This window comes from Mixia osmundae (genome assembly GCF_000708205.1).
Source record: "Mixia osmundae IAM 14324 unplaced genomic scaffold scaffold_8, whole genome shotgun sequence".
In the NCBI taxonomy this organism is placed as follows: domain Eukaryota; kingdom Fungi; phylum Basidiomycota; class Mixiomycetes; order Mixiales; family Mixiaceae; genus Mixia; species Mixia osmundae.
This window is the reverse complement of record NW_014575556.1, coordinates 400675-426771: the sequence shown is the minus strand read 5'-3', so window position 1 is coordinate 426771 and position 26097 is coordinate 400675. Positions and strand designations below refer to the sequence as shown.

Below are 26097 nucleotides of genomic sequence, written 5' to 3'. Positions count from 1 at the left end.
CGAGCATGGCAGCACTTGGACGATATTCGAGGTCCTCCCCCCAGTCGTGCAAGTGATCATAGGATCGCTTCCACAGGACCTCTCGCCCGTCGCGAATGCATCATAGTCCTGAACATACAGGCCTCGTCGTCCGAAGCTTGCCAGGTTTCGGCTGAGCATCGACTTGACTTTACCTTGCGGACAGCTTTTGAGGAAGGTGCAACTTTTCCCGGGGGGCTTTATACCCCAAATTCCACGCGCCAGCGGCCGATGTGGGACATGTGGGGGTCAGCGCGGCTTGCAGCTCGCGGCGCTGGCATGCAGCCCTTGCTAGTCGCTGCACTATGCTCTGCGTCACTCCCTGCGCATGTCTGAGCTCTAAGCTGATCAATGTCATGCCTTCGGTCGCATTCTTTCACGAACTGAGACGTGTGCCATGCAATCTCAGCCAAGCCTGAGTACGAGCCGCTTTCACTTCTACTTTATATATTTCGCTCAGTATATTGCTCAAAGTGCATCGTATACACATGTTGCTTCAGGCCAAAGCTAGCGGTGTCTCTTGGTGGCAGTCAGGGAACGTCGGAAGCTCTCGTCTCGCCGAATTAGAGAGAGGCCTGACTCCTCGACTGCGCAGACTTCCTGCTCAGATCCCGTGATCCCGTGATCCCGTGATCCAGTAGCGACTCGCTCACGTACTGCACGGTGATCTACCGCGACGATGGCGGCCATCGCTACGAGTGCCAATGATGTGCTTGTTACGCTACTCTGCATCAAGACAGGGCAACGCGTTATAGTCTCTGGCGACCGCGATCGCCTGCGCCGCCGTTCTTCTCTGATGCACCTGCCACACCTGACTCAATGGCTGTGCTCCACATGATCGTACAGCCTATGTCCGATATACTGCGCTGTCAGTCTTAGCCGAAGTCCTTGTTGCCCACTGTCGAGCGGTCTCGAGCCGGTTGACGGCCGCTGCGCGCCGCAGGCCGTCCGGCGCTACTGAAAATTCGTAACCATCGCTGTCTCTCAGGTAGGGTAAGTAGAAGGTCAGCTAATGCACAGGCGAGGCGCTGTCGGTTCCCTCCGCTGACCCTCATTGTCCTGGCCTGCGACCATCTTACGCTGACAGTCGCGAGCAGGAGTGGTCAATGCCAGGTTGGAGGCATTAGTCGATCGTATGCGTTTACGACTCTGCTGCAATGCCGCACAATCCAGTCACCAATCAGTGGTTGCTATATGACGCAAGGAAGGACAAGTCAGAAGCGCGATGGACCGATGTCTTGGTCTGCTAGATGAACAAACACACGAGCTGCGCGCCGGACGCTCGATCAAGCCTTTCTCCGCCGAGATTTGCGATGCTCACCTCGAACAACGAAGGCTTGTTGGGCAACTGTGGCAGCTGCGGCAGACACGCCTTGCGCGAGGTCATCCGATAGGCGTTCTTTCAGATGCGATGCAGCTGGCTGGCGAGCAGACTGCAGCAAAACCGAGTTTCTCGCCATCGCTGAAAGGCAGTGAACCGAAGGCAGGTCAGCTGCTCTCGCATTTGTACTCGCAACGAGCGCCGCAAGCGCAGTACAGTAGAGTAAATTACAGAACAGCCTCGTCGGGTACAGTCCAGTCCAGTACAGCCTCATCGCTACAAGGATAGAGGTGATGGTGGCCGTCTACGAACGTCGTCGCTACTCGTCAAGACTCGGGGCCCGGCCACTTACATCTGCGCTAAAGTCCTCAGGCTCTCTACAAACCTCACTTTTAGATTCAGCTCGATCTATCTACATATACATACACACACACACACACGCGCGCGCGCGTTACATCGACGATCAAGTGTTACGCCGCTGCACCCTGGTCAGGACCAAGCAGTGTCTCTCTCGGCAGTGCGCATTTGATCACACTGCGATGACAGGCACGACCACGCTGTTTTTCCTGGCGCTGCATAGCAAAGCTCGACGTCGGCTTTGCCGTCGATGCAGATAGACTTGACCAAATTGCGCAACGACGCAAGATCACGGGATGGGTAGCCGCACTATCACAGGCAGCCTGACAGCATCTCCATCTGATGTATGCTGTATTCGGAAGCTCGCGCGAGATCACGACCCGCTGAGTGCTCAATCAGCAGGAGTATGTGCTCAAAGCGCGCAGAAACTCGCCGAGATCGTGCCGAACGCGACATGGTCGTCAAGCGACTGACAGGATACTGTGGAACGTCCTCATTTGCAAATGCTCGGCATTTCAGACAGCCCGTTACTCAAGGAGCATGCAAGTCTCTGAAGACAGCCGGGTCCTTCGAGTATCGTTCTTCTTTCACGACGCCATCAGCCATGCCTAGTCTGGCACAGCACACAACAACCATACTCGAGTCTCGGCATCACTTCAAGTCGCAATGAAGGCATGCCCAACATCTTGGCGCTCTGGAAGCGATGCGGTCCGATCAGCTGGGCAGATAGTGTGTGCGCGCGGCCGATGCGCAGCCGTCCTCCCTCTATACGTCATCGAGTTGATAAGTCTGCTCGTAAGTTATATAGAGGCTGACAGCTCGAGCATCGCTGCCACGCGTCGGCACTGATAGCAGACGACGATGGAGCAGACTCTGAGCACAGGCCACAGCGAAGCACGCTACGGATCGTCAGCGATGGTCTGGAGGCGCTGTGCAAGCTCTAGCCTGAACTGTTGGTCAATCAAAGCGCGCACCGAGGACTGCAAAGGCTGGCTGTAGAATCTGTGTCCGAGCAAGCAGCGTTCCTCAAGCTCTTGTAGAGGACGTCGGACATGCATAATCTCGACATACTATTGACGTAACCGAGCAAACAAGCAGCAAACCAGGTCTGACAAGATCTGAGAAGCTGACGCGTGCCGGCCGGCCGGCCGGCCACCACTACTGATCTGATAAGGCGGCGCGCGGCCTCGAGTACTTGGGACCAGTGAGCTGCCGACTGTCAGCTCGCATACGCAACTCAAGTCAGTGCCGAGGCCAAGCCAATGCAACGTTATACACTCCGATCTCAGACGCAAGACCGACGCAGAGCATGATAATCCTTCAAGACGCGAATATAAGGCTGGTCTGGACACGCGGACAAGGACATGGAAGATACAACAAGACGACGGCATGAGGGTGCGACCGGCACGGGATAGCTTGGAGCACGTGCGATCATGGGCGAGAGGGTAGCACGAGGGCCGTAACAGATATCAACGCGTACGATGACTCGATGGCAAGTTGGGCACGGCAAGCAAGAAAGGTCGCAGCAACATCCCCGTCCAGACGTGCCTCATCGGCCATAGCAGACAAGCACTGCCGCGCTCTGATCAGGTGCTGATCCGACAAACCTGCGACTGTCGACCGAAAGTCGAGCCTGCGAGACGGAACAGATGCCGCGGTTCTCTCGATTGCTTCTAGACCGTACCGGAGGGATCTAAATCGTTAAGGCTACTGCTGCGATCTGGTGCATCCCATCCGAGAATGTGTGCGGCGAGCGACTACAGCGTGCGAGCAGGCACTGTGCAAGTGAAGGCAGTAGAGCCCGAGGGTAGAGAAGCCGACCGGGGTGACGGCCGAGGTGTCAGGGTTTTTGTGGGACGGGGAAGCGGCATGGAATCAGAACAGATCGATGCAAAGATACGGGTCGGTAGAGCAGAGCGGAGAGGATGACGCCGGCGGCTAGACAGCGAAGGCACATGACGCCACCCTGCACTTGGCGCGTCTCTCGAGCCCTCCTTCGGTCGCTCATCCCAGGTTCACACCGACCAACTTGCTCGGCGCGGCACAAAGCGCTCAGTACTTGACCACTCTCCTTTCGAATCAGTCGAGCCCGTCAGATCGCGAGGGTACCGACAGAAGCGCGAGCGAGAAGGCTCGCTGGCCAACATGGCTCGGCCGGGCCTCATGCGATCGCAGGCTGACCCCGACGACACGTTTGCTCACTTGAAAGAACTCAAGGCAAAGCAGACGTCTTCATACACTAAGACTCGTGCGTTCAGCGTAGCAGAAGAGGCTGCCCTGTCCTGTAAGATCTGTCGCTCATGCCTAACGCAGGAGGAGGCAAGCCGGCTGACAGCAAAACATCGACAGCGAGCGAGTCAGCTATTGCTGCTGTACCCAGTGATCAGAGTGCGCGCTCACTCTGCCCCTTTTGTCAAGGATAGCGCGCTGATGCAACGCCTGGAACAGCCGGCAAGCAAAAACCAGGCGAGACAGACGTACCTCATCTGTCGACCACTTCAAAAGCATGTGTCCGTTCTGCCGTCGAGAAGTCAAGACAAGCCGAAGCGCTCAAGAGACGCAAGACGAAGAAAGAGCAGGCAGCTCAGCGCGCTAAGGCTAGCGAGACTAAGTTCCTCGCTCGCATGGCATCGGCTCGATCTCAGGGCGCTGTCGAAGGACCAATCGAGGTCAAGCAAGGGAGACACGCCAACTTGTCCGCAGATTCTCCTGGCCAGGACGATGCGATCATGGAGTCAGCACCAAAGAGAGCACGCGCCACCCGCCAGTCAGGTCGGGCCGATCACCGTCATGTCAAGCAGACCAAGCCAGGCCCAGCTGAAGACCTCAAACGCAAGACTGCGCAGCGTCACATCAAGACAATTGCGACAGGATCAGTCTGCGGCGATACCGAACAGCGTCCAAGTATCGTCCAGCGTCGCGTTAGCCCGCGCACATCAGGCAATTTCGAAACGCTCAGTGACACCAACAAGGAAGCTCTCGTCAAGCAAGCTGTCCTGGAAGCTGTGCCCGTGCTCGAGGCTGTAATCGCTCCTGCGCGACCTGATCATGCGGGCGACAATCTTGCCGAGCACCGATTCGACATCAACATTCCGCTGCCCATATTCAATGAGGCCGTCAACCTTAGCGGCGAGGCAAGCAAAGCCGTCACACTCGGCATCACCCGAATTGTCCATTCTGAGCTCAGCCGACACTGTCTTCGCTTGCTTGAGGAGCACCCAAGACGATTCCGGTCGTATGGCGAGGCCGTTGACTATGTCCATCAGCAGTGCTACGACCGCATGCTGGGCTTTCAGTCCATCAGCCCGGCGTTGTACAGCTACGTCCACAACGAGCCCCAAGACGACCACGTCGACCACGTTACTGACCAGCTCGCCAAAGACATTGTCAGTTTCATCGTCGGCGCTACTTTCGACATGTCCAAGTTCAACGGACTGCGACAAATGCCCGCCTTCGCCCCTCTGCTCAAAGGTCATCCTCGTACTGTCGTGCTCGTATCATGCTGTGGCTGACGATTTCGCCTTCACAGCTACTGATCAGGCACCCTCGGCACAGCTGCTTGCTAAAATCTACGAAGGTTGGCCCTCTTATTGCGGACTGCTCGAGTCTGACCGACTGGCGCAGTCCAAAGTGCACAGATCCTCAAGGCAGTACCGATCTTCCTCGAACAAAAGCAGAACAAGCACCTTACTTTCGACGACTTTCTTCATTGCTGGGCCGGACTGCCCTATGAGCTAGCTCTAGACGTCACACAGTTCGCGAGTTTTATGCTCAAATATCGCCATCCAAAGAAGTCGTAGGACTTCCGGGGCGCTCGGCTTTCGACTTCATGTACAACTCAGCAACGCAGCCGCGGCGAAATTTTATGTTCAGTCACTTCTTCACGCGTGCTCAGTCCATTGTACCCCATAGCAAGTATCGCGAGATTCTTCTACGTGAATGGCCCTTGCTGTGATCTGCATTGAGGCCGCGATGGCAAGCCGCTCGGTAGAATAGACTCATGCAGGCGGCACGTCAGCGGGCCCTATGCCGCCGAGGTTGACGAGATGGTCGAGATGGGAAGGATCGACCTGCTGCCATGCAAAGAACTGATCTTGACCTTGACTCGTTAGGACAGATCTACGAGCCACAGGTCAGTCCCTGCCGTTTCACAGCAGATATGACCGTCACTTACTCGANNAAGTGACTTTCCGATAGGAAGAGATCAAGTGGGTCNTTGCCAACGGTAGTACCTTGACCATTGTTGGCAGAGGCAAAGGCAGAAGGCGTGTGCGTGCCAGATAGGTGACCGCTTCGATTGGTGGGTGCAGTATAGCTATAAGACGAAGTAGGCAGCGGCTGGTTGAGAGGCATCGTTGGTGAAACAGCAGCGGGCGCCAGGGTGACGTCAGAGTGGTCGCTTGCGCCTGTCAAACCAGGCTGATGCGCGGCGTTGATCTCACTGCCAAACTTTGGCAGACTACCTCCAAGCTGACCTGTCTCCATGGCTCGCCAGGATGCCAACAAGACGCGCAACATGATATGGGCAGTACCGGCAGCATGCCGCGCATCGGTCGTCGCATTTTGACAATCTGTGATGGTCTGGACGACCGCTCGGTGTAGATCGTCAGAAACTACCAACTGCGAGAAGCGTGACTTGGAGACTTTGACTTTGATCAAGAATACGGCAGCATAGACGACGATGAGGAAGTTGACGTCAGGACAATGTCGCAGTACGCCAAGGTTGGCATACTTGTGACATATGTCCAGAATCGCTCGCGCGCTGTTGATGGTGATTGACACGCATTCCGGATCGTCAACAGCGTCGCCGTTGCAAAGCATCGTCTGCAGAGGGAAAGTGTTCAAGAACAACTTGCTGTTGTGGTAGTAGAATAGCAAATTATTCGCTATGGGTTCGCCTGGCTTGGGGCACCATCGCATGCGCCATTCGTCCATGCGGGCGTTAAATAGTTTCATCACTACAGGCGAGGGCATCTCGTCATTCGCCGCTGCCAATCCGTAAATACGGTCCCTGAAGGTATCCATCACTTGGCCGACGACAGCTTGAAGCTCTTGATGCGCGATAATGCCTAGGTCAAACGGCAAGCTGAGTGGATGGCTTGGAATGAGAAAAGGGCGAGCGTCCTGTATAAGATATGGCCGGCCCATGACGGCAGCCATGTATCGATCAATGACAAACGCGAGCAGCCAGGTCCTCTCACGATTGAGTGCATCGCGCTGCAGGCCTTCGGGGACGTCCGCAAGGGGCGCCCAAGGATTGGCACCACTCCTCAGCGCGCTGACGCGGAGGTTCAATTTTTTGCTGAACGAGGGCGGCCTGAAGAGACCGATCTCCATGCCGAGTCGTACTGCCATGCCAAAGTAAAGCCAAGCTCGCCTCGGCCGATCCTCTGCGCCCTTTGGCGCGTTCGCCCAGACTGTCAAGATAAGACAGGCCTGTACGCTTTCGATGCTCCGCTCGCCCTCGTCCACGCAAGCAACGAAGCACTTGTGGGCCTCGTCATAGCAGGCGACATGAAGATCAACGTTCGGATGGAAGCGCGACGCGACCGCACAGATGACTGTGAAGAGAAAAGGCGACTTTGCGCAGACTGCAGTTGCAGTGTTCTCTGTCGGATCGAGCAGTGGCAGATGGATGTAGCAATAGTCGAAGAATCTGTGCCAGCATGATCAGCATGTACCAGATGCAGCGCACAGAGAGCGCGTACATCCTGAAGAGCTCTACAGCGGTATTGGCATCGATGATGCCTTTCGTAAGCAAGACGGGCGCCTCCGTATCTTTGAGCGAGCTGAGTCCATTCAGTGTTGGGCTACTCTTGTTGCTTCCACCGCCAGCAGGCACGCCAGTATTCTCCAAAGCCTCTGTCAGACTGGACAGCTTGAAGCTGGGATCCAGACCAGAGATGCCCTTTGTCCCATCTAGCTCGGCTGCCAGTGAAGCGTCTGCGAGTAGACTGAGACCCATGCCCAGTGATGGATCTGACATTGGCCTGGCGGCAGAGGTGGAGGTCTGTAGCTGATTCGTAGCGACTTCTTTGCCTTTTGACGTCGAACGCGCGGCGCCTGCTTTAAGCTTCTTTGGATCGCTGGCGTCTTGATCGCCTGGTGAGCTCTGCGAAGCTGAGCGCTTGTGTCCATTGCCAGCCGAGCGAGTGTCGCCAGGTGAGCCCTGATAGGGTAGCTGGGTACGTAGAGCAGGCGAGGGCGCGAGCTCAGGCTGCTGGTAGTGGCTAGCGGAATAAGCTGATCCGTGCGAGGAAGCTTGTGACTGTGGTCTGCCAGGTGCTATGCTAGCTTGCGAGAGAGCTGCATTGGGCGAGCGATGAAGGTAGGCGGCCTGGTCACTTCCTGCGGGGCCAATGCCATTTGTAGGATTGGCTAGCATGTTGCCAGAAGCTGACGGGTTAGCTCTCGCCCTGCCGTCCAAAGCTAGTTTCGAGCTGTTCTGAGCTGTGCCAGAGGCTGACTGACGTTGACCGTTGGCAGTCTGGAGAGCTCTGGTGACGTTCTTGACTGTCTTCTCTGCCTGGGCTGCCAGATCACCCGCCGGATCTTTCCTGACAGACAGCACGGAGCATGTCAGTATCTGCCCACAGTTCGTCTGTTTCCCCGTCGCACGACAGGCGGCGCAGAATCCGAAAGAAAGAAGAGCTCTCGAATTTCCGATTTGGCCGAACCAATCCGGGGAAATGGCCGAGACGGGTAAGTCGCGTGCGTGGAGATGTCAAACAAAAAAAGAGCGATGCGGATGGGAAAGAGCGTGTATGTATGAAGGACTTACTTAGGCGGACGCCTGCCTCGTTTGGACTCGACGAAGATACATTCGTGACCGCCCGAGCGACAGCGACGGCAAGGCGGATCCTCTGCGCCATCACATCTCGTCTGCAACGTCAACGCCGGTCAGCCATTGACGCGGGGGAGTAGAGATAGAGCGAATGCATACCTTTAGCTTGCGGCAGGCGAGGCATGCGCGTCCGCTACGCTTCTCGGCTGAGGGGTCAAGCTTGGCGTGGGGCGTGCCGACGCTGCTGGTACTGCCAGCAAGATGATTACCCTCTACAGAGTCGAGCAGGGATTCCTGGTCAGAGGCATTGCTGTCTGCATAAGTGCGGTCCTCAAAGTGAGCCGCAGAGGTCGTGGGAGACTGATCGAGCTGGTGCTGGACCATGTGGGGTGGCAGAGTGCTGTAGGTCATGCCTGTGCTCGTATAGGTGGGCTTGCCGTTGGCTGACGAGCTAGGAGATGAGGTGGAGGCCATGCTGGCCAGATGCTGTGTGCGTTGAGTGTGAGTCTGCCTTAGTGAGCGTTTGCCTGCGTGTAGCTCCCGAGCGGGAGACTGAGGGCGCCAGTGACTTGCTTGTTGACGCTTCGACTTGGCTCCGCGGGCGAAGCAGATAGTCAAGAGAATAGCAGTGATCGTGTTGCAGCTATGCGTTCAGTGTTGATCACTGGCCGCACTTTACGGATGGGAGCCACGGATGGCTGTGCCAATGGTCAACCTCTAGTGGGCGCTGTCTGTGTGCCTGAGGCGGGTGTACCGGCAAGTAGGCTGGGTGAAGAATCTGCAGCTGTCAGACAGACTGCTCAGAGTGATGAGTGGGTGAGGCTGATTGGCTGATAGGCAGGGCAAGAGGGGAAAGTCAAGAGTCCTCCCGGTGTGCGGTGCCTGCCGAGTGCTCTTTTCTACGTGAAGATGCGTCGTGGTCGCCCACACAGAGCCCACGCTGGCTGTCGTAGCCCCGATACCGATGATCTGTGTCGCTTGCGAGGGATTCAGTCAGGTCAGAGCGTGCGCAAAGGCTTTCTTTCTCTGGGGGAGGGTTGATGACGATGTCCTGCCTGGAAAAGCGGTCTGTGAGGATGACCGTGCCCTGGCGAGCTGTCCGGCCGGATGACGTCGGGATATGATCACGCTGGTCCGTCTTGATGTCTAGCAAGCCTCGTTCGGCTCGACAGTAGGCACACACTCGCTCGCTCGCCCGCTCTCTCTCTCTGTCTTGCTCGCTGTCCTCGCGCTGGCCGCCTGACGAAATGACGACAGTGCGACGACGGACTGCAGGCCAGAGAAGCAAGGTGACCGACTCGGACGGTGATGATGAGCCTATCGAGCCTCTGGACGAGCAAGAACAGCAACAAGTCCTCACCGATCTCAACGATGCCTTTGAACGAGCTCGCACGTTTGCACGGTCGGCTACAGCGCTCCTCGTCCTCCTCACCAGCTTAGTGTCTGTCTCCGCCCACAAGTCCGTCCGAGGAGAGACTGATGTGTGTGCTCCTGCTCTCCCAGCTGGCTTGCCTATCCGCTTCTACTCGACCCGGCAAAGGAACGGACCTACACTTCGCCTGCTCAGCTCGCAATTGCTCTGCCGCTCGCTCTGCTCTCCATCACTCTCTGCGCAGTCGATCAGCCGGACAGTCAGCGACGAGTCCAAGCGGCTCAGATGATCAGCGCTTCTTTGGGCTTTGGTGCACTGATCTACGTCTATTCGACGCAAGGCCAAGTCCAAGCGCTCCGATGGCTCGGCCTTGTTCTCACTTCAGGCCTGGCCACGCTCGTCTCATTCGAATTCCGATCATCAGCAGCTCAGATCGAAGAACTCGACAAGCTCAAGTGAGTCACAGTCAGTGGCTCTCATTGGCTGTACAAAGATGAACAAGTGCAATCAGATATGGCTACAAAGGCGCCTGAGCAGAGCAGATGGACGGTAGACTATGCCTCTTCCGGGCTGTCTTCTACACGAGCATGCTTATCCGCGACCTCGACAAAGTCGTCTTCCTCTTCCTGCGTGCTCTTGCCGGCGCTCTCTTGCGGCTCTGCAGTCGTGCTCGCCTCGTCAGTCATGGCAACGTCCTCGATTGCAATCGGCGCAGGCTCGGCTGCTCTCGGCACAAGTGGGAACTCGAGCTTGAGTACGCCATTGGCCATGCTCGCCTTGATATCAGAAGCAGTCGTCAGACGGTGTACCCGGATACCCTTCTTGAAGTTGCCAAAAGGTCGCTCGCTCAATTTGACAGACTGCGAATTGTAATGGGCAGGACGGGGTAGCTGACCAGACACGACGACGACATCGCCTCGCAACTCGAGCTTGACGGCTTCTTTTGGGATACCGGGCAGATTGATGTATGCTGTCTGGGTGCTCTGTCGAATCCGCGACTCGTCAGCCAGTGGCGAATCCCTAGCATCGCAATGACTGACCTCTGTCTGGACAAGATCGACCTGAGGCGTAAAGTGTGCTTCAGTCGACCGCTTGTCAGGTCGACGACACTCTCGCTCCACGCCGGCATGGACTTGGTTCAGGATCGAACCGATGAAGTCCTCGAAAGGATCAACGGCGGCGACTGGTGCAGTGAAGAAGACCATCTCTTGACTCTTTGCTTGCTTATCAGATATATAGGCGCGAAGGAAGTAGTGCGTGATTCGGAGGACAGAAGAGCCAGCTCTTTATACTCTGGGGATGAGTCAGCGGAAGCCGCACGAACATTCTCGAGGCGACGCGCAATTCATGAGCGCGAAGCTTCCAGCGTGATCTCGACCGATGACCGAGATTGGCTCTTGCCCACTGTTCAACAACACCCCAAGCGCAATGCAAACGTTCCATTCGTGTGATGCAATTGGAAACAATGCTTTCGATGTCTGACGCCGACCAGCTGAGCTCACGCTCATTGGGACTTTTTCTTTCCTGTGTATTCTTCGGCCGAAAAGGTGAACTTGCCCGTCTTTTGCAACCTGTCAACGAGCACATTGCCGAAAGCAGTACTGGGCGTCAATGGACCTCCTTCGTGAGCGAGACTGGGCAGATCTGCGTAGTCATGGATGATACACAACGCGCACTCTGACAACATCAGAGCAGTCAGTGCGTAACCGGGATCGCCCTTGCCCGAGATGACAGCCTCGGTGACCGTCTTGCCGTCTGCAGAATGAGCAAACGTATGTGTCTTGAACCAGCCGTCTGTGTTCTGCTTCTCTGATGGCCCAGAACCGGACTGTGGACCGACTTTCTGTGCGAGCAAGCGAAAGGGTGGGAACATGACGATCAAGCTGAATAGCATGAAGAACAAGCTGAACAGGGTCGCACTGACAGGGTCCCACCATGTCATGTATTCGTCGTAGGTCATGTCTCTACCGTAACTGAAGGCGTCCACATTGGTCGCACGAGTGGCTTCGAGAATGCCCCATGTGCGTCGGACGAGGGCAGTGTTGTAGGGTCCCATGAACCAAAAGGATCCGAACTGACCGCTCTCTCTGGTGACCACCTTGGGTCCTCGTAGCTTTTGCTTGCCCATCTCTGCGTTGCCACGTCAGTGTGACATACACCAATTCCACAGTTTGAAGACTGACTGGGAGACAAGGCGTAGGCATTGCCGGCTAAGCCTCTGTAAAGCTCTCTTGGAGAAGCAAGGAGATCCATCGCCGTCGCAAAAGTGCCACCAGAGATAGACCCTTTGACCTTGAAGCCAGTCCGTACGCGACCGGCAGATGTGGCGGGACCTCTGATCCGTTTGAGCAGTTGAACAGCGAGCAGGGTGCCCAGATCAGACGGCACAGAGTCAAAACCGCAAGAATGTACGATGATGGCACGGTTGACCATGGATGACTTGTGATGCTGCTGAATCTTCTGGGCAACCCATGTCGCTTCGGCGGTCAGGTCGAGGTAGTGTGTCCCCGCTTCTGCACATACCCTGCCAGTAGCATCTCAGTCAGCACGAGCAAACTCACCATGACGAAGAGACGAGTGACTTGATGAGCTTGTTGCCGTAGCGAGCGTAAGGTCCCACAAGGGTGATGACGACCTTGACATCCTTGACCATCTTTAGCAGAGCCGCTTCGTCGTCAGAATCGGCGATATAGATCTTTGCATCTTTGAGCCCAGATTCTTGCGCTACCGACTCTAGCTTTGCCTTCGAGCGACCGCCCAGAGCGATCTTGGCTCCGTCTGCATGCTCGGCGAGATATTTTGCGGTGAGCTTGCCGGTGTAGCCCGTTGCGCCGTAGATGCAGATGTCACTGCAAGTCGTTGAGCTGATGCGCTCTCAAGGATGGATCGACCTACATCTTGCGCTTCAGCTGCGGCGACGACATTGCTGCTGAGAGCGGCAAATCAGCCAGGCGAACGCGTCTTCTCCACTCGTCTTGCCTTACGTCATAGCAAGCTTGACACAGAGCTCATAGGATCCATGCCAGGCAGAGTGCATGGAGGTGCAACGCGAATGACTACTTGGCGGGCATAGCTTCACTTGCAGGACAGATTGTCTGATCACTTCTTGGCTTCCTTCTTCACTTCTCTCGCGCCCTCCTTGGAGAGCGAGCCAAGGTCGAGCACGGCGTCGCCTGCCTCTTTGCGCACGTCATCAAACAGACCACGGGCCTCCTTGATCCTGCAAGGTCTTGTGATCAGCAAGAGAGATCTCGTTGTGGAATGAGAGACACGACTGACCAGCTCTTGTCGCCAGAATCGTACTTTGACTTGATCTTGTCTGCACGGATCTTGAAGTCGCCGTTGATGTGACGAGCATGTTCGAGCAAGGCGTGCACGATGTTACGGATCTGCGTTCTGAGCTCCTTGCCTGTTTCGGAGCCCTTGTCGGTGAAGTTCTCGCTGGCGTTGATGATCTTCTCGAAGAAAGCCGATGCCTGGTCGCCTCCGAGGTCCTTCAGGTTGAGCTTTGACAGATTGAGATCCTTCATTTGGTTGATGTCGAGCTTCCTATGGGCCGCAAAAGAGGATCAGTGACGGCTAGAAAGAGGCCAGAGAGGGAGACTTGCTCAAACTTTTGAACGAGTCCTTTGACATCGAGTCCCTTCATCTCGTCAGGTACTGGGATACCTACCGCCTCGAGTGCGCCAATACTCTTTTTGTAGGCCTTTTGAGCTTGTGCAGGGGCATTGTTGTAGCTCTGCAAGGGAGCACAGGCTGGATGAGCACTGCACGATGATGCATGAATTCAATGAGCCTACAGAGTAGACGTAGGCACCAATGCCGAGGACAGCGAGGATGCCGGCATAAGTCGTCAGGTTGGAGCCTTTCTTGGCTGCGCCAGTCGAATGCTCGCCTTGCGGTCCAGGAGGCAAATGCGTGCTGGAAGCATATCTCGGTCGGAAAGCAGCGAGGGGCACGGCAGTGCCTCTCCGCGAGACTGTGGCTGCTCTCGTGCTTCTTGCTGCTGCCGTTCGGATCATTCTTGGTCTGGTAGATGCTGAGTTGGCTCAGAGGTTGACAGAAGAGCTCGTCGAACGTGATGACCTCATGGCGAAATCATTGATAAAGTTTCGCGTGGAGCTTGCGTCGATCGCGTAGACCGAAGAAGACATTCTGGGCGAGCGCGAACAGGGCAGAGGTCGCCCAGCAGAGTGTGATGGCCTACGACACAGAATCAGCAATGCAAGCTCCATGCTGGAGATAGAGCTTACTGCCGGGGCTTGCGCGGCAATGTAGATGACTGCCAGACTGACGACACTGAGGATATTCGTGGTCAGGCGCTCTCGCTTGCTCGTCTCGATTTGCAGCTCTTCTGTTCTCGCTATACGCGCATCGGGAGCGGTGTTTGATTGCTGTGAGCGCCGAGCTGAAGCCGATCTGCCTGTTGCTGGTGCTGGTGTTGGACTTGGCGCACTCTTACTGGTGACGAGCCTCTGCATAGCTCTCATGGTGCGGTTGTTCATGCCAGAGAACTGAACGTTTGCGAGTGACAGCAGACCGACACAGAGAGGCAGGAGCATAGTAGGATCCACTTCGACGAGGGAAGGGCACGAGAGAAATGACTCTGTCGCCAGGGGTGATGGCGATGAGGATGCGGTAATTATTGGCAGTAGCTCTGTCATTCCGCTCGTCGCACTCTCCTGCCCATGAGGATGAGCTATCAGACACGCTTGACGCAACATAGCACTGTTGCCAAGCAAGACTGGCAGATTGACAGCCAGGGGCCCCAATAATGTCGGCCAACGACGACATTGGTGCTTCTTGGTCAATTCGCGAAACTTCTTGCGCATGTGGGACTGAGCAACGGCTGTATATCGAGCATGGTTGTAGCCTTTGCGCCTGCATTCGGCCACGAGATCTGTCATGGCATATCGTCTGGCAAGCTCCATGGCAGGTACGACGTGCTCGGTCAGCCTCGCGATTCTTTTCCTTTGCCAGAACAGCATGGGCAGACCGGTGGATGCTCGCAGGCCGAGCGTGACTGCGATGATGAGAGCAGCATAGCTTGGGTGTGCGGGCAAGGCATCAGGCAGGAGCAGAAACTGATTTGCTAAGCGTGTGACGGGCTCGAGCCAGCCTGCATCGATGATTGTTTGCGGTACTTGGACCGTCGTGGAGAAGTGTCGTGCGCATGTTGGAGGAGCAATGCGGGGTCGGCAAGCTCGCTGGATCAGCATGTCGCGGGTAGGTGGAAGTCGTCGCGAGCGTGGCAAAAGCAAAAGCTGCGAGGCAAGGCAGCCAACCAAGACTTGGCCGGCTTGCGATGTCGGCAGCGCTCGCCAGGAGCAGCGTCAAGATCCAGCGTGATCCTTTCGATGACTGGGAGACCGAGGAAGATCTAGCCCAGCAAGCGAATGAAGTCCAAGCCAGCAACCGGCCGGCAATGGGATCAACACATCTCGACGCAGCAGAGGTGACAGATCAAGCCAATGCCCAGCTATGGAATGCACCGTCAGTCGCTCATATGATCATCACCTGTCGATGGTGCTGATGAGCCGATCGACCAGTCAATTTGAGATCCTGTCTGCGTCCACTCAGGCGAGAGCTGCACCGGCTCAGCAAGCTACGCAGATCAAGCTTGCCTCTCGCCATACCAGGAGTGCGGCCCAAGCTACGCCTCTGAGTGCTACTCCGTCAATCAACGCAGGCATGCTTGCAGCCAATCAGCCGAGAGGCATGCAGATCTTGCGACGTCCGACTGCCCAAAGACAACAGGAGCTGCTGCAAGAAGCTCAGGAGCGACAGCGTAGAGCAGAAGCGACGGGCAAATCGCTCGAAGAGCGCGAGAAGGAGTACCAGAAAGCAAAGGAGCGCATCTTTGGAGCTTCCTCTGCCAAATTGTCACTGCCAGAGGACGCCGCGCCGGGTCAGCTGAGCCGGCCAAAGTCAAAGGAGCCCCAGAAGCGTTCCCCGCGAGCATCCCCGGGCCGATCGGGCTCACCTGTTGTCGCCGCAGTAGAGCCTAGCAGCGCCAAAGCGACGCTCTACGATGGAGCTAGCGAACCGTCGGGGTACGTCAGCAAGATGAATCCATCGAGGGATGGTGCGCCTGCACAGTTGATCGCGCGAGCCACGCGATCACCCAGGCCGCCGGCAGACTCGAGCATCGGCTTTGCATCTCTCTCACTCCAGCAAGACGACCTCCCCCCGCCTGTTGCTGCCCCACAGGGCGAAGTCTTTGTCAAAGTCAAATCTCAGCGCGGTCGCTCGAGGGCGAGGTGACGATCGGAAGGCGTCGCCGACAGACGCAGTCTGTCTAACATCATCGTTTGTGCGTGTGCTTGCTCTCATTGAGTAGATACCATGGAGGAGATGTCCGTCGATGAGTGTCCTTGGCCCTTGCCAGGCTCAACCTCTCTGCACGAGCCAACGATGACGAAGGAATCCCCTCTCGATCGTTTGGCGTATCTCGACCGCTGCTCTGCTTATGGCGGCTATGACTCGTCTGTACCGAGCGAGACGGCCAGCCTACTAGCAGATCATTCGACGTCTCCTTCCGATTCGTCTGTCTTTGCCCAGCCATCAGATTCGTCCAATGTCTCCTTCCTGCTGCCTTATCGGAGCGCCTCTGACCCGTCAGCCACATCGATCGAGTACAGAGGCTCCCCTCGTCCTCATCTCCTGCGGGACTCGCCTCGTATCTCCGCTTACGATAGGCTCACGATGCCCTCGGAGGTCAGCAGACGGGACTCGATCCTGCTTGATCCGCCGAGACCGTCAGTCCACACTGGTACTTGCAGTGAGGCAACGAAAGATGTCGATAGCGAGACAGAGGACGACGATCGATTGCCTCTCCTCTTTGCCGCTTGCACGCCTGAACATCAACGCCAGGAGAGCAGCCGCTCAAGACAAACGACGGCCACGTCGCCCTATGCACACTCGTCAGACACTACAACCCGACGGCAGGCGACAGATTGGATGATTCTCCATCTCGAGCCCAACATGTGCACCCCATCCTGCGCGCCAGATATGGCAGAGACATGCCGTACAGGTACTCTGTCGGGTGATGATGAGCCAAAGCAACATTCATCCGGTGATGAGACATCTGCCCATGCGCGTCAATGGAAGGTTGCTGGCCTGCAGTGGAACGCAAAGGAGACTCAACTCAAGATCACACGAAAAGGAACGATCGAAGCCAGAGCTATCAAGCCTCACGAGTGTGTTGTGGTACTCTTGCCTCACACAGGAAGCTGATCAAGCCTCAAAGGAGCACGCTCGCTGCCTCCACAGCTCGCAGTGCGTCACGTCCCGCGCATGGCCGAGCAAAATCTGCGCAGGACCCCAGATGCTCGCTATCGTCCTCTGTCATGATCGAACATTTGCCAGAATTGGGCTACCATCAGCTCATCTCCGGCAGACTCGAACGTCAGACTACCCGTGACACCGCCGATCGGGCTACCTCTTTCGACTTAGAATCTGGACAGCTCATGCCATTCCCAGCAGAACAGTGTAATTGGTCGCCTTGGAGCTCCAATGGAGCTCTGCACAATATGCACGAGGAAGAGATCGACCTAATCAGTCCCACTCAGTCGACGTCGAACAGTGTAAACAAGCTGAGACGTCTGTGGTCACTTGGTCGGCTCAAAAATGTCCAGCAGAGTACACCCGCCTCGCGCCGGGCAAACTCTGACGCATCGAGTCTGACGCTCGTCTCCGATTTGTCCGGTCGCTCTCAGCCGATCTCATTGAGTAAATCCTGGCGGCCAGTTGCCTCGTCGTCTGGCTCTACGTTGCCCACGCCACCGCTCGCTATCCCCACTCGCGACGAGGATGATATCCTGGCGTACTATCTCTCGGCGGCCACCATTTCGCCAAGCGCGCCAGGAGCCGCCAGACGATCGAGCGAGATCCCTGCGCCAGGCTCTCCGTACAGCATATCGCCCACCTCTGCCACTTGTCATGACATGATGGAGCTGCTGCACGACTCGCCATCTCCTATGCCTCGGAAGAAAAAGAGTATCGCCGCTCGATTGGGCCACAAGCTGGGCCAGTGGACATCTCCCAAGCAAAAGAATGCTGTCAAGTCATCTCTGCAGTATTCAGCCACTTATGCTCCGCTAGTGATGCAGCCTGCTCCGCCTCGCGTCGCTGTAAAGCCCTTGCGAGCTTGTCAGTCCGACTCGAATCTCTTCTTTCGCTCCCAAGACGAGCGAATCCGCAGATCACCTACATTTAAGCCAATTCCAGACGGACACTGTCCCGAGACAGAGGACGCGGCCTCGTTCGTGTCGTGGACCGCAGGGGTGCGCATTGCGCAAGTCGCTGAATGCCACACTTCTGACACTACTTCGCGTAATAGCCTTGCTGGGGATGACATTCCATTGGCGCGCCTGACGCAAGCCTATCGAGCAGCCTCGTCTCGGATGCAAACTCGTGCAACTTGCACAGATCAACAACAGTCGCGAACGATAGACTTGTCAAGGGCAGGAGCCGATCAGTCGTGCAATATGCGCAGCGGCGACAGACTCGAAGTTATGCAGCCACGGCTTGCTCAGGGCCGCTCGCGCCGCGTGCTTGCTCGGGAAGACGATGTCCCGTTGGCGATGGTAGCTCAATGTCGCAACCATTTGCTGGCATGGAAACATCAAGGTGTTTGAATGCAAGGCTGCTGCAGCGCTCAGTGTCGTGCGTTTGTGAGACTGAGAACTGGATTCGCAACTTCGCCCGGCAAAGGCAAGGTGCCATCGTCTGTTGTGTCTGGTATGCGCATCTTGTCGATGATTTTGAGAAGCAGCGGGTTACCTCCTAGCCGTTCTATCTCTTCGCGTGCTTGTACGTCGAGCCGCGAGAGAACGTCGCGGCAATAGGCAAACGAGCCGGTCTCTTGCATGTAGGCCACCGCCCAGGCCTTGAGTGATGGATCGCTGGAATGTTGCCGCAGCACATCTAGCGCTCAATGCTCAGTCCGCGGCGTCGTCAGAGAGGAGTGACGACCCACTGATGAGGCGCGAATTACTCGAATCTGCTCTGATGGAATGAACGATTGGAAAAGAGAATTTGCCTTCTGTCAGATCTTCGCAGTATCCTTTATGGTCGGCATACTGCATCTGGACTCAGCGGGTCCGCATGCATATGCGAGAAAGGTGACCTGCCTGGGAAGACTGCAGGTTCATATAATCGTCGCGGATTTGAAAGAGAACACCGATGAGGTTGACGAGCGGCTCGTAGGCTCTACGAGAACGCCTGACTTAGTCGCAGAGTACTATCAGAAGGTAAGTACCCACTCGACGTTGCTATCTGGGCGTGTAGAGCAAGCTTGCATCAATTTGGTGGCTATACGAAAGAGGCCGCCCGTCTCTGCATTTGCCGATCAGTCAGTCTATCTGCGTATACGGCTGGCGTATTTTTACTGACTGAAATTGACCATCTCGATGTAGTCTTGCTCAGTGGGACAAGTGAGCGTGTCGCGCCAGTATAGGTCCATGCCCTGGCCTCGGTGGAGGTTGAGCAATTCCTCTGCCACGGTCGTTTCAGCATTAAGAACCAAGTATGAGGTGAGGCTTGCCATTGACAAGACTCTGGATGTTGACGCCTCTGTGAGAGCGCAAGCTTGCTAGGTCCTGTAGTGCAAGAAAGTAGACGTAATTGGCTGAATTGATCGTCTGGGGCACGCCAAAGACCTTGTGGGCGACTGAATGAAGTGTCATTCGCCACGGCGGGACGGTCTGCAATCAGCGCTTACCGGGAATACCGCGGCGCAAGACGGAATCATCTTCTACGTCGTCCATGCTAGTCGAGTGTCAATGCTGTGAGCGAGATCCACCGAAGGAAGGGCGCGGGGACGGACAGGAGACTCGCGACGTGCAGCATCTTGACGATCCGCTTGACTATCTCGAGCGCGTCCGGAGAGACCTGCATCCATACATTGAATGCATCGATGAGCTGCGAGCGGATCTCCTTGCCGCCTGACGAGTCAATGTAGTGGAAGGGTTCGAGGAGGATCTAGAGTGCTTGGGGAGATGAGCTCGAGTGTTATCAGTCGATGGCAAGGCGCCGCTTGCCTGCTCTCGTTCACTGGGCCATGGTCGGCTCTGTCGGTGCCGAGCTATAAAGTCGTCGAAGCTGTCCCGCTGACTTGACATCGGGCGCACGACTTGCCCACACCTTTGGACGTCGTCGTGACTTCAAGCTTTGGCTTGACGCGTCTCGCTCGACTACGCAGTCGGTCGGGTCCTCACTCACCACAGGCGAGGCAGCGAGAGCGAGGCGCGATGCGTGCGAGGTAGCAGCGGTGCCGAGTGATAGCCACGAGAGCTTGAGATGGCAAGCAACGGCGTCGCCGCGTTCGAGTCGGCCTACGCAGCTCGTCAGGCTCCTCGAGGGTACGCTGCCCCCGTCAAGGTGCAGCACTCGGCCTCCTCGAGCATGTCCTCGACGGCAGAGACGATAGACACGCCCATCGACTATCAAGCGCTGCAACGTACGTCGCAATCTCTAGCTCGACCACCGCGAGTGTGCTCAACGACTCATCTTGGACCGTTGCAGCCCCTTCAGAGTACGGTCTGACGATCAAGCAGACTGATGAGCAGGCCCAGTACCTAGATGACACGCACAGACAGCTCGACAGCGGCGCGAACACGCCTCAAGCATATCCAACTCGGCCCTATGGCGGCGACAGCGAGCGCACTTTCGCGTACCCTCGCCCACAAGCATCAGACAACACTCTCCTCATCGCCGGCAGGGCCCGCAATCTCAGCTTGAACGATGGCGATCAGACTCCCACCATGGTCGGGTCAGGCCCCGCAGCATCTCTGCAGGCTCTCCAGCGTCAGGCAATCGGTCTTATCAACGAGAGCGAGTCTGAAGCGCCGCCCACAACGGCTTCCGCCCTGCTCGCGCATGTACTGTCACTGCGCAAGCCTGCTGCTCAGCCGATGACGCCCCAGATGGGAAGGTCGCACTCTGCTGGCGTCGCCGTCAACGGCGCTTCCAAAGAGACGGTCAATGACCTCGCGCCACGGTCGCTCGCCATGGGTTCATCTATGGAACAGGCTTCTCATTCTCGCAACATATCTGCAATCTCGGGGACATCGGCTCAGTCGATTGACGAAGACAATGAACGCCGAGCGCGGCCTGCTTTACCACGCGACCGCGCCAAACCCGTCACGGGGCTCGAGACAGTCGATCTTAGTCATTCGAGAATAGCAGAGGTGCCGGCAGAAGTCATCGACGTGCTCGAGGGAACAGTACAGCGACTCGCGCTTGGCTACAACTACCTGACCGCGCTACCGGCTTGCTTTGTCTCGCTCGGCACGAGCTTGCGATATCTCAATGTCAGAGTCAACATGCTCTCCGTGTTTCCTGCGGTGGTGAGTCACACTATCCCTTGCACTATCTGAGAATCGCTGACGAGTATGAGATTAGCTGTGCGAGATGCCTTCGCTCGAGATCCTGGACGTGAGCCGCAACAGGATACGGAAACTGCCGAGCAACTGCGGCTCGCTGAGACACCTCAAAGTGTTTTCAATCTCAAAGAACAAGATCAAGCGACTTCCTGCCTACTTTGCAGAGATGAGCCAATTGCGCGTGCTCAAATGCGACCACAACCCGATCGAATGGCCGCCTGCAGAGATCACAGAGATACCCAATACTTCGTCGAATAGCGATGCCAGCAGACCCACGACGAGTGAAGCCGTCAAGCTGGACGAAGCAGAGACGATGCAAAAGTGGTTGGCAGCATTGCAGTCTTGGATCCGTGATCATGCCTTCGAAGCGCGCCCTTTGAGCGCATCAGGCATGGCCAATCCTTACGGCCACAGTCGAAGCGATTCAAGCCTGTCGGGTCAAATGCTGCCACCCTCGAGCTATCATACGCGCAACACCTCCCCCAGGCGACCGGGTCATCAGGCCAGTGGATCTGTTGGCTATCCAGCACCACCGCACAGCGCCCGATCTACAGATAACGCATCGGCAGATCACGCTCGGTTCAGTCACGGTCGCAACGCCTCGCAGTCGATTGCAGACGCACATGAGCGCGGTAGACCTAGCTTGCAGTCTAAAAAGAGTCTGCCGGATCTGCGTCAAGATCACGCGCAAATCATTGACGATCGAAGCATGGGAAAGCTCAACGGCTCTGCTCACGACTATGAACGCGAGCGACGCAACGGTCATCCGCCGGATCTCGCGTCAATGCTCCGTGAGGATCCTCATGCGCGAGCCGGTGAGCCTTCTACCCAGAGAAAAGTCCGCCACGATAGAGATGGCAACGATCACCTGGCTGGCGATCGCAGTAGTGGGATCTACTTCCGCAGACTGTCCATGCTTCCGCCGTCGAGCATCTCGAAGGAGGTTTCGCCTGCTTTGCTGGCAGCAATGGACTCGGTCCGCGGTTTGCTCTTTGCGCTTTCGCAGGTCTATTCCGCCATTCGGCAGTTCATCGTCTTTGCTGCTCATGACAAGATGCCGGGCGCAATGTCGAAGATCATGGCCACGGCGGACAGCTCCATGAGCAGTCTTATCAATGCGCTCGATCGCTTTGACTCTGCTTCTCGGCGAGCTCCACCGGGCGTGCTGCTGCTCATTGAAGTCTTTCAGGCCTGTCAAGCCAATGTCACCGCGTTCAGGACACTCGTCAGTGCGCTTGCGGTGCAGTCGAAGGTGCTGACATCCGCTGCCGATGTGCGCTACACTCGCACGTTACTGCTGATGCTTTACGGCGCGACTGGCGAAGTATCTCAGTCTTGGCAAGCCTTGACGCCCTTTGCAAGGCAGATTAATGTCCAATTGCAGCAGACGGCTCGACCGCCGAACATACGCAAGGGCTCGACCGGCCATCACGAAATCGACGAGCTGGGCGAGCAGGCGACTCGTCCCGCCTTGCGCAACAGGCGCCATGCTGGCTCCTTCAATGTCGGTGACGTACGTCAAGGCGGTACACTGCCGATGTCTTCGGCCATGCCGCCTGGTACAACCTTGAGCGGACTGCCCAGCTCAGCAATCGCAGAGGATCCCGCCGAGGCCGTCATCGGACATTCGCGCGGGCAACCTCTGGCAACACCATCAACTTCGAGTGGTGCTCTCCGCGACATTTTTTCACATCTGAATGACATGCCGCCAACGCCCGTGACATCGCATCCCCCTCAGACCTACTTTCAGTCGCCAAGCTCATTCGGACCGCCTCCTCGCGGAATGAGCAGTCGAAGCGGCAGTCAGCATGAGCTCAATACGCCCGAGTCAAAGTCTGCGGCTATGCGAGCACCACAGTCTGGCGGGCCTATGAGTATTGACGAGGACTTCTTGAACATGGTCGATGCGACGACTGCCATTGCGCATACGGTCTGCGATATGCTACTGCGCACTCTTGGCGAGGAAGAGTCTCAGCGGCCGCAACGCCGTGTTACTGAGCTGATGACAATGTGCAAGAGTGGTCACGAGGCTACGCGACGCCTTCGCGCAAGTCTTGACGTCGTCCGCAATCCTGACGATGGCTATGCCAGCAGCAAATGGCGGTTCGTCGTAATCAGTGCTGGCTCGTCAGAATCGATCAAGATTTGGGAGGACTGCAACGTCTTTGTCAAGACGGTCATCTCGATTGCATCACTGGCGCGTACAACATCGCAAGAGCAGCCGTTCCCTCGTAATGTTCGCGAGGGGCTCGGTCAGCTAGCCAAGGTGAGACTGCTCGTGTCTGCTTGAGCTCGAGCTGATGATGGAGCCGCAGACGACAAGCGAGCTTGCTACGCTGCTGCATGTGAGCAGCTTCAAGGAGCGGCGGCAAGAGATGCGCAGTCCTCATGCAGTCCGACAAGATTCATGAAGGCTCGATGTGCAAGCAAGGCGGTCTACATCGGATCTAGTTGTACAATCGAGAACAAGTGCAAATTATTGTCGCCTGCGTGTCATGCGCATAAAGAGTGCAAAAACGGTCGCTGCGCCGACTGCGCCGCCAAAGACGGACGAACTGAGCACGCCTGCCAAGCCGGTTGACTGATGGACTGCAGCATTGGATGGCATGATGCGCTGTAGCCAGCCAGACTGTTCATTCTTCGTGCCGCTCTCGAGTGATGATAGCCGGGAGGTGACCGTCCGGAGCTGCACCACAAGCTCTCTGAGTGAGCGGGCTTCAGAGGCAGGCATGTTTGCAAGCTCCTCGTCATCGTCATCCTCTTCTTCCTCTTCCCCCTCCTCGCCTTCGCTGTCATCTGCCTCGATCTCTCCCGCATCTGCCCCTTGTGCCTCTTTCGCAAGCGCGGGATCATCCCATGATCCAAGCAAAGGCGGAAGCCAATCATCGCCTTGCAGGGCTGCACGCTCCTTCTTTGGCTCGTACGTCTCGGCGAGCTTGCCCACCTTGGCAAGACTTTTGGGTATAATGTTCTGCGCAAACATTAGCTCGTGTCCTCTCGCGCTCAAAGGAGCTGATACACCTTTGTGACGAGTTGGATGATCTTGTCCGGTACCCAGCTGCCGAGACCGCTGAGGTCTGTGATCTGAATGAGTCGCGAGCCACCATGGCCATCCTCCTCTGCGACGAAGCCAGAGATGGCAAGTTTCATGCGGTTGTAGCCAGATTGCTCTGGGCGGTCCTTGTGCTCGACCGAGGTAGTTGCGCACATTAAGCGTAGTATAGGCTTGTCAGAAGAGTCTGGCACGGTCGAGGCTGTCGGCGGTAAGCGGGTGATGATGGAGAGCAGGCACATGTCCTTTGCTTTGACGGGAAACATGCCCTTCATGGCGAGATAGGCGATGCTGCCCTGACGTTTGCCGTCTGCTTTGACACCGCGCGGTCCAAGCTCCTCTACGGTCTCTGCCTTTTCGCAGAGGCCATCCCAAGTGACTCTATTGCCGGCATCGATGAGGACTTCCCAGAGCTTCCTGACCTCGAGCTCTGGGAAAGTAGACGAGATCGCATAGAGCTGAGGCATGGAAGGATGCTTCATCACTTTTGTGCGTTCCGAGTCGTGCACGAGCGCCCATTGATCGAGTGGTATGGGCGCAGGCGTGTCGTCTTTCGGCTCCTTGAGCTCGCCTAGCGGCTTGGGGTCGACAATAGCAAGCTGTGCGCATGTTCAGCATGATGACTGGCTGCAGAGAAAGCGAGCACTTGCCATGCTGTACAAGCACTTGTCGATCACGGCGTCGGTATACACGGGATGCTCTCCCTTTGACTTGGCCGATTTCCTCGATTTGGGCTTCCGCTTGAGCCGTCGTGCTTTGGGTACGACAGAGGAGCGGTCATACTCATCCTGATCGGCTTGGCTGACGACACCGGCCACCGATTCTGCTCGCCTGACCGCGTTGACCGGGTTGAGGTTGATCACGAAGCGGAGCACGAGCAGTAAGACGACTTCGACAAGGCCAAGATGGAGATTGTCCAGTGACAGTCGCTCTGCCAGACGGGCATCAGTCATCGTGTGAGCAGAGGACAGGCTTGACTGACGCTTCAAGGTGATGAGGAAGTAAAGCGGCGCAACAGAGGAGACCAGAGCGAATGCCGTCCTCGAAGAGGCATCGTCACTGACGCTACTTCTGCTGTCAGCCTAGGCCTTGTTCGTGTTGCGCTTGACTCACATGTGCCTCTTGCTTATAGGCCCTTCTGCTGCCGCCATTGCTTCAGTCACTCGAGCCCGGCAAAGTCGCCGTGACGTGCACCGGCCATTCCATTTTGTCAATGACGCGGTCGCCGTCGATCACTGCCCTGCCTTGCCCTGCCTTTGTCCTCCTCTAAAGTAACGCATAAGCCTCCTTGTGCGACCCTGACCTCTCGAGTCCGCATCATGCGACATCTCACTCGCATCGTCCCATCACCGTTTGCCATCATCTAGTCAATATGTCCCTCCTCATGGTCACATGCCTCACAACGGCCTTGCTGAGCTCGGTCACAGCCGAACAGCAGCTATGGTCTGTCTGTACGTCGATAGTCGATGGTCGCAAGCATGCTCGCTCAACGTCAGCATGATAGGGTTGTCAAACAGGTACGAACGAGGCGCATACGTCTTTCAGTGCGGCGATAGCTCGTACGGGCTCTTTGACATCTACGCCGAAATCGATGACTTGATCTACGACTTTGCAGTCAATCATGCAATCCTGCCACAGTACGTGCTTGCCCTCTTGTCGCGGAAGTAGTCTGAGCACGTCGTAGCTACGCTTGCTCTGCTGATCTCAATCAGGTCGTTTTCGCCAACACGCTCAACGATCAGCCTGTGGTCAGCGGCCAGTCCGTCTTCGCGTGCAGCCCTTCAACGGAAGCCAAGCCTGCTGCTC

At 56.6% G+C, this 26097-nt stretch overlaps 11 protein-coding genes across 11 annotated transcripts; 5 read left to right on the top strand and 6 right to left on the bottom strand.

The window, feature by feature from the left end:
* Positions 1 to 945: 945 nt before the first annotated feature.
* L969DRAFT_560885 (uncharacterized protein) lies at positions 946 to 1810 on the top strand. The gene is made up of 2 exons (XM_014711120.1): positions 946 to 1011; positions 1116 to 1810. Exon 2 carries the CDS (start codon positions 1244 to 1246, stop codon positions 1625 to 1627), a length of 384 nt encoding a protein of 127 aa, XP_014566606.1. The 5' UTR covers positions 946 to 1011; positions 1116 to 1243; the 3' UTR covers positions 1628 to 1810.
* Positions 1811 to 2370: 560 nt separating this feature from the next.
* On the top strand, positions 2371 to 5496 carry L969DRAFT_95868 (uncharacterized protein; the record flags this gene model as incomplete). The annotated part of the gene is made up of 8 exons (XM_014711119.1): positions 2371 to 2491; positions 3112 to 3286; positions 3403 to 3598; positions 3710 to 3944; positions 4010 to 4084; positions 4145 to 5167; positions 5226 to 5273; positions 5321 to 5496. The coding sequence occupies 8 exons, from the start codon at positions 2371 to 2373 to the stop codon at positions 5494 to 5496; spliced, it is 2049 nt and encodes a 682-aa protein (XP_014566605.1).
* A 198-nt stretch (positions 5497 to 5694) lies between these two features.
* L969DRAFT_95867 (uncharacterized protein) lies at positions 5695 to 8954 on the bottom strand (the record flags this gene model as incomplete). Its single annotated transcript, XM_014711118.1, has 5 exons — positions 5695 to 5795; positions 5884 to 7352; positions 7405 to 8253; positions 8478 to 8578; positions 8640 to 8954. The coding sequence occupies 5 exons, from the start codon at positions 8952 to 8954 to the stop codon at positions 5695 to 5697; spliced, it is 2835 nt and encodes a 944-aa protein (XP_014566604.1).
* A 773-nt stretch (positions 8955 to 9727) lies between these two features.
* On the top strand, positions 9728 to 10405 carry L969DRAFT_95866 (uncharacterized protein; the record flags this gene model as incomplete). The annotated part of the gene is made up of 3 exons (XM_014711117.1): positions 9728 to 9921; positions 9984 to 10197; positions 10238 to 10405. The coding sequence occupies 3 exons, from the start codon at positions 9728 to 9730 to the stop codon at positions 10403 to 10405; spliced, it is 576 nt and encodes a 191-aa protein (XP_014566603.1).
* Position 10406: 1 nt separating this feature from the next.
* Positions 10407 to 12776, bottom strand: L969DRAFT_52026 (uncharacterized protein; the record flags this gene model as incomplete). The annotated part of the gene is made up of 5 exons (XM_014711116.1): positions 10407 to 11136; positions 11367 to 11982; positions 12036 to 12376; positions 12435 to 12701; positions 12748 to 12776. The coding sequence occupies 5 exons, from the start codon at positions 12774 to 12776 to the stop codon at positions 10407 to 10409; spliced, it is 1983 nt and encodes a 660-aa protein (XP_014566602.1).
* L969DRAFT_628107 (uncharacterized protein) lies at positions 12752 to 13874 on the bottom strand (the record flags this gene model as incomplete). The annotated part of the gene is made up of 4 exons (XM_014711115.1): positions 12752 to 13072; positions 13132 to 13401; positions 13461 to 13591; positions 13653 to 13874. 4 exons carry the CDS (start codon positions 13872 to 13874, stop codon positions 12952 to 12954), a joined length of 744 nt encoding a protein of 247 aa, XP_014566601.1. The 3' UTR covers positions 12752 to 12951.
* A 76-nt stretch (positions 13875 to 13950) lies between these two features.
* Positions 13951 to 15071, bottom strand: L969DRAFT_18811 (uncharacterized protein; the record flags this gene model as incomplete). Its single annotated transcript, XM_014710907.1, has 2 exons — positions 13951 to 14055; positions 14106 to 15071. The coding sequence occupies 2 exons, from the start codon at positions 15069 to 15071 to the stop codon at positions 13951 to 13953; spliced, it is 1071 nt and encodes a 356-aa protein (XP_014566393.1).
* An 86-nt stretch (positions 15072 to 15157) lies between these two features.
* On the top strand, positions 15158 to 18491 carry L969DRAFT_51655 (uncharacterized protein; the record flags this gene model as incomplete). Its single annotated transcript, XM_014711114.1, has 4 exons — positions 15158 to 15345; positions 15402 to 16096; positions 16190 to 17051; positions 17102 to 18491. 4 exons carry the CDS (start codon positions 15158 to 15160, stop codon positions 18489 to 18491), a joined length of 3135 nt encoding a protein of 1044 aa, XP_014566600.1.
* Positions 18033 to 20022, bottom strand: L969DRAFT_89264 (uncharacterized protein). Its single transcript, XM_014711113.1, has 9 exons — positions 19896 to 20022; positions 19682 to 19836; positions 19577 to 19623; positions 19400 to 19525; positions 19249 to 19350; positions 19119 to 19191; positions 18987 to 19065; positions 18833 to 18935; positions 18033 to 18780 (listed from the first exon to the last, which is right to left on the bottom strand). Exons 1-9 carry the CDS (start codon positions 19974 to 19976, stop codon positions 18512 to 18514), a joined length of 1035 nt encoding a protein of 344 aa, XP_014566599.1. The 5' UTR covers positions 19977 to 20022; the 3' UTR covers positions 18033 to 18511.
* On the top strand, positions 20021 to 23729 carry L969DRAFT_89263 (uncharacterized protein). Its single transcript, XM_014711112.1, has 4 exons — positions 20021 to 20314; positions 20380 to 21203; positions 21259 to 23505; positions 23555 to 23729. Exons 1-4 carry the CDS (start codon positions 20155 to 20157, stop codon positions 23648 to 23650), a joined length of 3327 nt encoding a protein of 1108 aa, XP_014566598.1. The 5' UTR covers positions 20021 to 20154; the 3' UTR covers positions 23651 to 23729.
* On the bottom strand, positions 23563 to 25482 carry L969DRAFT_89262 (uncharacterized protein). The gene is made up of 5 exons (XM_014711111.1): positions 25405 to 25482; positions 25274 to 25356; positions 24942 to 25222; positions 24261 to 24890; positions 23563 to 24210 (listed from the first exon to the last, which is right to left on the bottom strand). The coding sequence occupies exons 1-5, from the start codon at positions 25440 to 25442 to the stop codon at positions 23716 to 23718; spliced, it is 1527 nt and encodes a 508-aa protein (XP_014566597.1). The 5' UTR covers positions 25443 to 25482; the 3' UTR covers positions 23563 to 23715.
* Positions 25483 to 26097: the final 615 nt, after the last annotated feature.

Coding starts and splice junctions, on each gene's coding strand:
- L969DRAFT_560885 (XM_014711120.1), top strand. CDS start 1,244: ATGGACCGATGTCTTGGTCTGCTAGATGAACAAACACACGAGCTGCGC.
- L969DRAFT_89264 (XM_014711113.1), bottom strand. CDS start 19,976: ATGTCAAGTCAGCGGGACAGCTTCGACGACTTTATAGCTCGGCACCGA. Junction 19,624..19,681: donor CTGCACGTCGCGAGTCTCCT/GTCCGTCCCCGC, acceptor ACACTCGACTAG/CATGGACGACGTAGAAGATG. Junction 18,781..18,832: donor GAGTAATTCGCGCCTCATCA/GTGGGTCGTCAC, acceptor ATTGAGCGCTAG/ATGTGCTGCGGCAACATTCC.
- L969DRAFT_89263 (XM_014711112.1), top strand. CDS start 20,155: ATGGCAAGCAACGGCGTCGCCGCGTTCGAGTCGGCCTACGCAGCTCGT. Junction 21,204..21,258: donor TCTCCGTGTTTCCTGCGGTG/GTGAGTCACACT, acceptor GTATGAGATTAG/CTGTGCGAGATGCCTTCGCT. Junction 23,506..23,554: donor GGCTCGGTCAGCTAGCCAAG/GTGAGACTGCTC, acceptor ATGGAGCCGCAG/ACGACAAGCGAGCTTGCTAC.
- L969DRAFT_89262 (XM_014711111.1), bottom strand. CDS start 25,442: ATGGCGGCAGCAGAAGGGCCTATAAGCAAGAGGCACAT. Junction 25,357..25,404: donor CCTATAAGCAAGAGGCACAT/GTGAGTCAAGCG, acceptor CAGCAGAAGTAG/CGTCAGTGACGATGCCTCTT. Junction 24,211..24,260: donor TCATCCAACTCGTCACAAAG/GTGTATCAGCTC, acceptor ATGTTTGCGCAG/AACATTATACCCAAAAGTCT.